The sequence below is a fragment of the Etheostoma spectabile genome, chromosome 8, assembly GCF_008692095.1.
Source record: "Etheostoma spectabile isolate EspeVRDwgs_2016 chromosome 8, UIUC_Espe_1.0, whole genome shotgun sequence".
Lineage (NCBI taxonomy): Eukaryota > Metazoa > Chordata > Actinopteri > Perciformes > Percidae > Etheostoma > Etheostoma spectabile.
The window spans coordinates 16683521-16695850 of NC_045740.1; the positions used below are offsets into that span (position 1 = coordinate 16683521).

At 41.5% G+C, this 12330-nt stretch overlaps 1 protein-coding gene across 1 annotated transcript in view; it reads right to left on the bottom strand.

Moving 5' to 3' along the window:
* poc1b (POC1 centriolar protein B) overlaps positions 1–12330 on the bottom strand; it is a 47117-nt gene that overhangs the window by 34012 nt on the left and 775 nt on the right. Inside the window, exons 2-10 of the mRNA XM_032522967.1 lie at positions 12055–12139; positions 11197–11368; positions 9260–9439; positions 8858–8965; positions 8364–8479; positions 8075–8208; positions 7447–7515; positions 7153–7305; positions 6713–6790 (exon numbers count right to left, since the gene is read on the bottom strand). Coding sequence (XP_032378858.1) covers positions 6713–6790; positions 7153–7305; positions 7447–7515; positions 8075–8208; positions 8364–8479; positions 8858–8965; positions 9260–9439; positions 11197–11368; positions 12055–12139 — 1095 coding nt within the window. The remainder of the gene's footprint in view (positions 1–6712; positions 6791–7152; positions 7306–7446; positions 7516–8074; positions 8209–8363; positions 8480–8857; positions 8966–9259; positions 9440–11196; positions 11369–12054; positions 12140–12330) is intronic.

The following is a 12330-nucleotide window of genomic DNA, read 5'->3' on the forward strand; positions in this document are numbered from 1 at the left end:
GATTTCTCCTCTTATTTCTTTCCAGTGGCTAGAGCTGACAGAGGAGGTAGCCGTTCATTTTCACATTCACAACACAATACAAACACATATGGAACTAACATATTTCAGAAAATGCCAGTAAAAATGGTTTTGTGTGGCAGAGCACCTTTAAAGTTTGTCTGGGGTAGGTCTGCAAGAAATGATTATTGTCATTATTAACTGAGTTGTTAATGACTTTTTCCATAATTATCCATCTTAATTATTTAGTCTCTGAAAAACCCAAATAACACAATTTACAATTACCTTGTACAACGAATTAAACAGAAAAGAAGCAAATACGCATTTTTGAAAAGGTGGAGCCGGTAATTTAATTGTCATTTCAGCATTAGAAATTTCAAAATTAGAATAGAACAGACAGAACAAAACTGTTCTTTTCTTTTTGTACAGTAGAATATTTAACCTTCAAAACCAAGAAGAAACTCTGTTAATACCCAACAATCAAAGAGTGGGAAAAAAAACCTCCTCCACTGAAGAGCCGAGACACAAATTGCAACAGCGTGGCTCTAAAGTAACCAGCCATTTCCCATAAGTGAGTGTTGTGTAAGGTTTAGATAGAAGAAAAGAGTTAAAAGGGGAGAAAAGAGAAGAGACAGAAAGAGTGGGAGAGGTGAGGGGGGGAAAGGATGGACGGGAATCCGAAGAGAGAATCCTCTTGCATTAGTGATAAGGCTTGCCCTCTTGTATTTTTGATGAGAGAGATCACATTTTTTTGAGAAGACTGGAGACGCCACAGGGAGTCTCACAGCAAAACACACCATAACTGGACGTGCACGGTGTCCTGAGACAGGTTTCCGCTTTGACTCGGCTGTCACTGGGGCGATCAATTGGTCAGGAGGTGTTACGTCATATTCCGGTTTCACAACGTCTCATCAAATACTTTGCTTTCTGCCCACTAGAAGGAGGCACTCATATAAGCAACAATCAATCAATTTTTGCAACAATGCAATAGCATGTGGCAAGCTACACATGGCGCTGTCCAATCAAAGGATTGACGATATGATAACTTTCTAGATTTATAAAATCCTGTCTTATAGTTTATAAACCACTGTGCATCGTTCAGGTTTCTGAAAAGCTTTTGATGTATAACTCAAAATGGACAAGCTGGATGGTTTTCACCTTTTTACCGATTCCTTAAGCAGCACACACATACACCAACACAGCCCCTTGCATTTTCTTTTAATGCAGTGGTGTTTCACGTTTGAACATTGCCGCATGCTGGAACGCCAAAACATCCAGCTAGGAGGCTTAAAGCTGTTCAGACCTGCAGTTAGATGTTGATTCTCAGTGTGTCCAGCACTAGGACTGATCCTTTGAGCACATTATAATATCAATCAGGTGTATATATGTTTTGTCTGTTTATCAGATTTGTCTGCATGAGAGCGAGTCAGAGTGATTCTTACAGAACATACTGTAGTATAAATGAACATGTTTGATAGTGCTTTGACTAAGTGCAAATGAGCTTGTTTGCCTGATTATAACACTGTATGTTTGTTGGTGTGTGTGTGTGAGAGTTTGTTATGCAGCCTCTGGGAGGTCTTGTCCTGGTGGAAAGTGAAATCCCCCCCCCCCCGGAGCTGTTACTATCTTTAGCTCATTTCCGTCGTGTCTTGTCACTCGTGTTCTCCTCTACAGCACTTAAATCTGGTATCTAAACCTCCGGGCCATCCAATATCCTGTACTTCCCCTGCACATGAAGCTAGACAGGGGTGGGGGTGGGCCATCTCTGTAAACGTAGACACACACACACACCCTGCAATTACACAAACATGCATTGCCTTAAATATTCACAGTTGATGGATGCACCTGAATAGAGTCACTACAAGTAAATGTACTGCACACACACTAACATATGATAAGGATTACAGACTCATGATGGAATGGAAGGACATCCAACAACAAAAGAAACACAAATGCACACAGGGCTGTGACGGGAGGCCTGTCAGTAGAGGACACCTTGTCTGATCAAACTGGCGTCATAGCTAACGTCTGCAGGGACAGGAGAGATGGCAAACGTAACCAAATCTAACCTTCTGTTATCTAATCACCTCTTAAACACACACAAACACACGTTTGCACTACTAAAGCTTTGAGGACGGTTTATTTAGCAGTATTACTAAAAACCTTTACCACTAACATTATTTAACCAAATTCTTAACCTCAACTTGAGCCTAACTTTGACTCTAAATGCATTTGTGTGTTCAAAACTGAACTAAGCCAAACTGTTGCACTACAAACCAACTTCAACTTAGCATCCTGTTCTCTATGGAGAACTTGTATGAGCTTACCTATGTGGACATTTCAGTCCTTATAAAGACATGTACACCATCAAAACACACAAATACTTTATAACACGTTGCTGTCTTCCTTGGCCTCATTTCACGCTTGCCATTCTTAATGTGTTTCACAGCTGACTTGATATCTGTTCAGTGCAATGGGTTTGACACTCTGTGTTGTTGGCTACACTCTGCTGCCACTCAACTAAAGAGGAGACTCACATTTTGAGAGACACCCAGTCTCACAATGGTATACTTACACCAAACCAAGAAATTTTTGAAGGGCACAACAAACTACTTTTGCTAAGGATGAATTTTAACCTAGTTTAATACAGTACATTTAGACAAATTTGAGTTTATAAAAGCAAGAAAGCTTTTTTTGATTAAAAGCCACAGTGCTGGGGCAACCTCTAGCTCACCCATGTATGTATGTATGTATGTATGTATGTATGTATGTATGTATGTATGTATGTATGTATGTATGTATGTATGTATGTATGTATGTATGTATGTATGTATGTATGTATGTATGTATGCATGCATGCATGTAGGCTGAGTCCTTGACAAGTCCTTGGCCCGGGTTCAAATCTGACCCACAGCCCTTTGCACCCCATCTCTCTCTCCCCTTTTCTTTCTTCAAACTGTCCTGTCAAGAAAAGCCATAAAAGCCCAAAAAATCATCTTAAACAAAAGAAAGCCACAGTGCTGATTTCACACCTCAAGCAGAGGTTGTGCATATTGAAAACATTGTAAAACGTTTTTCAGTTAAACTACTATTAAATTACATGTCATGTTAGTAAAAAAAAAATAAGATCACATTACCAATACAAAATTGAGATATTATTTATCTATACCCCTAAGTAGTTAGCAAGAAGAGAGTATGAAAGGGTTCAGCAGCTGATCGACACTATGGCTGTTGGTGCGGATGAGATACGTCATGTTATGGCTAATGGTTTGTGTATATCAAAGTTTTGTAATGTCAATATAGAGTGAGGGCACCACCCTGGACTCTACATTGACGTAATGTTTGCTGACGACACACCATTCAGAAGCACTGAGCCCTGCTAGTGCTGCTAGCTCACTGCAGGGCTAAATTGCCAATGCAAAGAGAGAGAGAGAGAGAGAGAGAGAGAGAGAGAGAGAGAGAGAGAGAGAGAGAGAGAGAGAGAGAGAGAGAGAGAGAGAGAGAGAAAAGAGGAGCTCCAGCAATGTGCAGTACAACAAATATATGGTGTTTTCTGAAAATTAAACCACATAAACCTATTCTGGTACAACCTATAAATACAATTATGAACCTGAAAATGAGCATAATATGAGCACTTTAAATTTGGCTGCAGATGCATCTTTCATTGTGTGCTATAGCATTAAGATTCCTCTTCATGGGATAAAGAATCTTAGTCCACACCAGCAAAAACAGCCCCAGACTAAAAGTCCACAAACGTATGTAGACAGGGTTGTCATTTTAATCCAAACATGTCTCAGCCATCTGAGCACAACATTGTGCACACATGCACAACATCGTGAACAAACTCAAGTTTAGTGCCACTGAAGTCAAAAGAAAAAGAAAGAAAAAAAGAAAAGAGGCAAAAGTGATAAGAGGAGATGGCACTGACTTAAGGATATGAAGGTCACCAATGGCAGCAGGAACCTCCCCACCCAGCCACCCACAGAACCACCTCAGGCCATTTGCATCTCCCATCCCCTCCCTCTCTCTGCCCATTTGTCTGTCAGGCTTCCTCACCCATTTTCTCTCTTCCGCCTACGCTTGGACCCATTAGGGCAATGGGGGGGAAAACACGGGCGCAGGGCGAAAAGAAAAGCACTCTGAGGACATCAACAATGGTGGAAGGAGCAAAGAAGTAGAAAATGACCAGAGGGGAAGTGAAGTGGAGAGGAGGGGAGGAGTTCCTCAATGATGGAAATCAGAGCTGACAGGAGGAGTAACACTGGGGGCTCCCTGTTCGACCCGTTTTAACTAGGGATGACTTTCTCTCACACACACACACACACACACACACACACACACACACACGCACGCACGCACGCACGCACGCACGCACGCACGCACGCACGCACACGCACACACTTCGAACCTATAAATACATAGGCTACTGCAAGCTTACTGGAGGCAGGGAGAAAAGATTAATGGGCATGAATGAGTTAGGAGCTATGTGTGTGTTTCTTCCAAATTGAAACACAAATTGCTGATGCACTAACAGTGAGTAAGCATGTAAGGGTCCAGCATTCATCTTGCCATTTGTAGCAAAGATAACACTGATGTATGTATTACATGTGTGTGACACCAGAGTGCAGTGAGTTAGTCAGTGAGTTAAACAGGCAGGCAGAACGCCAGCTAGTCTATTATTAGAGCTGCGGCGGCTGCTGCGGTGGCCCCCGAAGGCCAGGGCATCAGCACGTGGATTCCTGCTCTCTCCCCATCTCTCTGATCTCTCCCCTTCTCTCACAGGTCTTTCCATACAGGCACACTTGGGTGATTCACACAGGGAGCAAAGCTCCTTCAAGCAATGCAGTGAAAGAGGCGGACAACGATGAAGAAAGAACAAAAGGGAAGGAGCCAAATCCGAGAGACACACCGATGTTGACTACACAGCAGTACTCAACATCAACATCAGGTCAAACAGTGACAACAACAAAAACTTGCTATAGGTTTATAAAGAAGTTTTCCATGCATGCATGATTAAGTAAAATCACAACTGCTGAATATGAGTCATAATTTATGTTCATTCTAAGAGCATAACAATGCCCGTAGAATGAAATAAATAGAAAAGCTTAGAGTTTTAAAGACATCACAGCTCTAAATGAAAATTTGTGGTCACACATTTCCATTGCACTCCAAGATTAAAATTAAATTGATTAAATTATAGACAGAATACCAGCTGAGATCAGTCGCATTTTTTTTTTTTTTAACCAGGGCAGCAGTTTTCAGATTGCATTATGTGCTTACATAATTGCAAAACGGTTCTACAATGTTTTTCTAGTTAGTTTTTTAAAATGATATCAGATTAGTAAACAGAATGTGCCTTTGGAAGATTGGATGAATGGTTGCTGACAATGGGCAATGTCGATATTGCATTATAGACCAGCTACCCAATCAGATCAGCAGCTATTCTGTCTATAATGGAGTGGAATTCAAATTTGTAAGTGACCCCAAACGTTTGACCGGCAGTGTATATCCATATCCAAAAAAAACAACAACATGGCCAAACTCATTCATCTGCCTATGAATGTACACTGATGAATATGAGCGCATTTCTATGAGCATGCTGAGGGTCAAGGCATAAAATAAAAACATAAAAGTGAACCATTATATGGCACTTTCATTTTAAATTTGAAATTGGATGGATAAAGCACCAGAGTAGGTTTCTGTGTTCATAGAACTATATTTTGTTATCCCCCAGTCTTTTCATTTAAGTCTCTGTGATTCATTTCTAAAACAGTAGGGGCAGTAATTACCTGTACATTGTCTTGGGTGCTTTTTAAAAGGGGGGACAGGCTGCTATTACTCAGGGACCACACTGGGGACCTATAGTATGTTCTTAATAGTCTGTGATGTTGCAATAACAAAAACATTGCTTAGATGCCAGTTTTTAACATCTTAACCATCAATCCTTTATTCTGGTGACACATGTTGTTTTCCTAATACTCATTAAACATGTGCATTTAGACCCACCTAAATCAATCTCATGTTTCTATCCGTTTATCTGGGATCAGCATTTATGGAGTAAGCATATAGCACTAATTCATATGCAGGGTTGTACCTTACAACATGCCATAAACTTGCTACTAAAGTTCAAGGACAGGTCACTGCCATCTCAGATGGACCCTAAGCAACAATAAAAACTACAAAAAAGAATAATCTGGAAAATTCAACATGGCATTACAAAAATTCAGTTTGAGAAACTCAAGTTTGAGAAATAGCAAGAAGTATATTCCCCTGCTGCTCTAACAGAGCTGCTCAGTGGCCAGCTGTGGTTGTACTGACTGAATAAAAACCTATATAGATCAATAAAAAGTCTACCGTTTTATTTCAAAGTCTAACCAAATATACTTGTATACAACTGAATCTGAAAACAACTTGAAAAAAGATAACTAAGGCTTTTTCCAGGACAAATGTTGAACAGGCTTTCATTATAGGGAAAAACCTCATTTCAGATCCATTCACATTTTAAGATAACTAACAATTTGATGCATTTTTAACACACATTTTGCACTCTTGAAGACAGACAGGGTGTTTCTTTCCGATGTCATCACAACATCTCTGACAAGTGAATGGACCATGTCCTCTTAGCGCAGGTTGTCAGTGCTGCAGCAGGATGGCAAAACTATAGACTGGTCTACACTGCCCCCTGGTGGACATGGGTTACTGTGTGTCAGCTTACCGTGGTGCTGTGTGCAGATTGGCCCAACTCTATTACATGCGGATCAATGGACTGAGTGTCTGCCACTGTCGGACTGATCTATGGAAAGAAAGTAAAGTCATATATAGCTGCTTTGGTGTTTTACAAAATACCTCTTGATTTCTCACCTGTATAATTTACTAAATACACAGATACAGATATGACCAGATACTGTTCAGTGGTCTAATGTTGTTGACACATGCTTTTTGCATTGTATGATCCTTTTATTGATTTTATTTCTGATCTTATTGAGTCATACATTCTTCATGTTAGTTCTTATGGTAGGTGATGTTAAACTTGTATATTGCTATGATTTCAGAAAAGTTGATCTAGCACCTAATCATTCTAAGTAGAACTCAGCACAGCCTTGAATTACTCATTAAAATGTATCTGTTTATGAAGTTTGGTGAAACTGAACAGACCTGAATGGCTGTGGGCTGCGGGCGGTGAAGGTGGGGTCCTCTGGGGTGGATGTCAGTCACGTGAGGTGGGGGATCCGGGCTGGACCTCCGGCTGTGTTGTTGCAGGATGTCCTGGTAAGATTTGGTGTCAAAGTTTGTCCTCCACATCAGCACCTAGGGGATCAAGGGGGCAACTCCCATGACCAAAGGTTCTCAGATCTACTACAGAAAGTAAAAATGTAACCTTGCCGTTTCAAGCTATTGAGAGTATTGGGATTACGGTACAGGGTTGTTAAGTAGCCACAAAACACCAACCTGACCATCAGCTCCCCCCGAGGCAAAGAGGTCTCCCGCCCTGGAAAAGACTACTGTGATTACAGCGCCCTGAAAAACAAAGTTACAAAGTTAACTTTCCATAATAAACACCATCAAGGACTACTCTAGAGAAATACAGTGGGAAAGATATAATATAATATCCTTTAGTAGTCCCACAAGGGGAAATTACAATTTACACTTTGTTGTTATTACACACAATCATGCTCAGTAGCTATACATGCACTAATGGAGAGATGTCAGAGTGGGGGGGTTCCCATGGAAAGGCGCCCCGAGCAGTGAGGGGTTTGGTGCCTTGATCAAGAGCACCTTGGCAGTGCCCAGGAGAAAATGTGGTGGTGGCCTAAAGGTTAGAAAAGCTAAGTTTGTGACCGGGAGGTTGTTGGTTCAATCCCCAGACAGACAGGAGAAAAAGATCTGTGGTTACACTGGGTATGAATGTGTAACTGTGTGAATGTGATCAGGGAGGCTTCCTCTCAGTGAACCTTCCCTGGATGAATATAGGTACAAAAACCCTGCTCAAAATGCATTATAGTGTCATTTACAAACATATTTAAGGGGGACGAGTGCTGCCCCCACCCCTGAATATTGTCTGATGACTTCACATCACCTTGTGTCCATAGAGGGTGTAGATGAGGCGTCCCTCCAACAGGTCCAGGATCTTAACGGTGCTGTCACTGGAGCCACTGATCAGGTAGTTGTTGGACGGGTGGAAGGAAAAGCTGTTGATCCCTGCACTGTGGACTGGTCCAAGATGAAGAAAAATAGGCCACAAACACAATAACAGCCATTACAGTCATGGTACACCATATATTGGCATAGATATTTCAGGTGATTTCGTTATTTTCCATACTGAATACAGTTTATAGCATTATTATAGCTCTGACATGTTGACATACCTTCATAGTGCTGAATCAGCTTGTTGGTCCGTAGATCCCAGACTTTCAGTGTACTGTCAGCCCCCGAGGACGCAATGCAGGTGCCACTTGAGTTGAAACCCACAAACGTTGCTGAGCTGGAATAACAAAAATACAGCAGTTTAACAGCCTGGTGTGTAATTCATATACAACAGTGCCATCTGTGGGCCTTTTTTCACACTTCTATTTATATTTTGTGATGTTTCGGCCTTTCGTCTGAAATTAAAAACAACATTCTCCCGCTACTCGAATCTCCTGCTTGGAAATGTATTGGTTGTTGTATTACAAAAAGGGACAAATATAATGTCCAGAGACTACTGGTAAAAATACAAAGTACAAATACAAGTACAAATACACAATTTCTTTTTATTTAATTGACTAAAACCAACCAAATTTGGCCACATGTCTATAATATAATTAAAATCAAACCCAAAGCGATGGGAAAAGTAAAGCTAAAGTAAAGCTTTAGGACTTACTCTCCATAGTCAGTGAAACAGTTGATGCAGTGTTTGGTGGACGTGTCCCACAGCCGGACAGTGCGGTCGTCTCCACAGGACGCTATCAGCCGCCCATCTGGGGAAAACCTGTAGTAAAGAAAAGACCAAAAATAACCAGTGAATTTTATCTACTCGTCTCCATCGGATTCCCCATAGTGCCTGATTCAAAACATGTTTAAGTGTGCCAAATATTTACAAGAAGTGCATAACTAATTATCCTGGTTTGTAAAAATTAATCCTGATGTGCAACTTTGTTTGTACGAATCATTGGTGAGCCGGACAAAGACTTAATTTCAGAGTAGTAGCTATTTTTAGTTTACCTATGAAATACACACACAAATGTGCGCATGACATTACTGAGGATGTGGTGCTGCTGGGTACCTGGCACAGCGCACCCAGTTGGTGTGCTGGTTGAGAGAGTAGACGAAGCACTGCCGGTGGACGCTCCACACTTTGACAGACTTGTCATCAGAAGCTGTCACCAGTCTCTGGCCATCATGGGAAAAAGCAACACTGCGTACAGTGGCCGTGTGGGCTTTGAACACTGTTGACTCTCCTTTCCTACAACAAACAGAGAAATAATAACAAATGCAACCAATTTAAAACTAGGGCTAGGTATCGTTCAAAAATATGTGATACCGATACCAATACTGTGACTTCGAAATTGGTTACTAAACAACTTAGACTTTTTTCAATACCAATTTTATGCAACAAAAAAGATTTACAACATTATGCTCCCAATACGTGAGCTTTGTCTCTGGTAGTAACGTAGAGCTTTTCCTCCATGTACACCGGCCACTTTATTAGGTACCCCATGCTAGTAACGGGTTGGACCCCCTTTTGCCTTCAAGAACTGCTCAATTCTTCGTGGCATAGATTCAACAAGGTGCTGGAAGCATTCCTAGGGAGTTTGGTCCATATTGACATGATGGCATCACACAGGCCGAAGATTTGTGGCTGCACATCCATGATGCGAATCTCCCGTTCCACCACATCCCAAAGATGCTCTATTGGATTGAGATCTGGTGACTGTGGAGGCCATTTGAGTACAGCGAACTCATTGTCATGTTCAAGAAACCAGTCTGTGATGATTCCAGCTTTATGACATGGCGCATTATCCTGCTGAAAGTAGCCATCAGAAGTTGGGTACATTAGGTCATAAGGGATGGACATGGTCAGCAACAATACTCAGGTAGGCTGTGGCGTTGCAACGATGCTCAATTGGTACCAAGGGGCCCAAAGAGTGCCAAGAAAATATTCCCCACACCATGACACCACCACCACCAGCCTGAACCGTTGATACAAGGCAGGATGGATCCATGCTTTCATGTTGTAGACGCCAAATTCTGACCCTACCATCCGACTGTCGCAGCAGAAATCGAGACTCATCAGACCAGGCAACGTTTTCCAATCTTCTATTGTCCAATTTCGATGAGCTGTTGCAAATTGTAGTCTCAGTTTCCTGTTCTTAGCTGAAAGGAGTGTCACCCGATGTGGTTTCTGCTGCTGTAGCCCATCTGCCCAAAGTTCGACGTACTGTGCGTTCAGAGATGCTCTTCTGCCCACCTTGGTTGTAACGGGTGGTTATTTGAGTCACTGTTGCCCTTATCAGCTCGAACCAGTCTGGCCATTCCCTCTGACCTCTGGCATCAACAAGGCATTCGCCCACAGAACTGCCGCTCACTGGATGTTTTTCTTTTTTCGGACCATTCTCTGTAAACCCTAGAGGGTTGTGCGTGAAACCCAGTAGATTAGCAGTTTCTGAAATACTCAGACCAGCCCTTCTGGCACCAACAATCATGCACGTTCAAAGTCACTCAAATCACCTTTCTTCCCCATACTGATGCTGGTTTGAACTGCAGGAGATTCTCTTGACCCGTCTCATGCCTAAATGCACTGAGTTGCCGCCATGTGTTGGCTGCTTAGAAATTAGTGTTAACGAGCAGTTGGACAGGTGTACCTAATAAAGTGGCCGGTGAGTATATATGACGTGTAAAGTTAAGACAGCCAATCAGCAGCATTATTAGATCTTAGAAGCGTGCTTATTGGCTTGCTGACGAGATTTACTCTTTAGGTATTGAAATTTGGTATTGAATGACAAGGCATTTTTTGATATTCGATATTTTAGAGGCAATTTGTTCGGTGCCTAAAAAGTATTGAATTCTGTACCCAGCCATATTTAAAACCCAACTTCACCCAGTTTTCATACCATCCAGCCTCAGCCTGCTTGGTATGTGTCATTTCATATTACGGCCCATGTATCTTACTTAGTTAACAAAGAGGTCCTGATTAAAGTGGAAAAAGTGACTTGAGCCTACATGGAAGGTGTCCAAAGTCGGACCGTTCTGTCTTTGGAAGACGTAGCCACCAGGTTACCAGAGGGGGAGAACTGCACCCCCGTGATGATGTCTTGGTGGCCAACATAGCGGAAAGCCCTCGCCTTTGAGGCCAAATTCCAGATCATCAGGCTCTTATCTGCTGACCCTGAGGCTGGGGGGAGACGGAAGAAAGATTAATGGTATTAGATTCAGTCAAGACTTACGCGAAAATAACAGTACATATTTCATGCTGTGGAATTGCAGTTGTAATTACTGGTATGTAAAGAGGCTACTACAGTGAATAAAGTGAACTCAGTTTATACTGTAAACATTTAATTGTGCCTCATATGAAAGCAGAGCCTAATCTGACCACAAACATTCTGGTGGGTCAGCTTTGATGTTATAGACGCTCTCCTAAAAGAGTCACTGGTAAAAGTTCTGCAAAGGTCAATGTGTTTGAATCCTCAAGAACAATATGCACCATTTAAGTGCCATGACAATGCATCACTGTGAAAGACACCAAAATGACTTTCTTTGGAAAAAGGTATGTAGTTTACATATACAATTCAGAGATTATTAAAGATCTGATCATTTTGCCAAATACTACAGTCATTAATGTATTTTACAATTTAACTGTTACGGGCAATAACTAAATCAATTATTTTCTAAATGTTTGGACGGTGATGTAGATGTTAAAAATCAACATCATATGTGATTACAGGCATGCATAGATAAATAGATAGATATATAAATAAATAGATACTTTACTCATCCCAAAGGAAACGTTGAACATACTGCCAAAAAACATCTAAAAAGCATCTGAGAATTTTTAAAGTTTGTGGTGGCAGCAAAAATTACCCAGTTGTTTGCGGTTTGGATTGAAGTCTGCACAGGTGACAGCATCTGTATGCCCCTTGAAGTGTCTCTCTAGGGTTGGATCCTCCTGCAATGGCAATGCAGAGTCAGTCAGGGAAACTGCATGTCCTTTGCTGTATTAGTTAAGGACCAGTTTGCTCCAAGTTTTACATCATGAGACGTTTGGAAAAGGAGTGGTAAGGGATAGCACAGTGATGAAAAAAACAACACGTCTAACTATTAACACTATATCTTTGTGTGTATGTGTGTGTGTGTGTG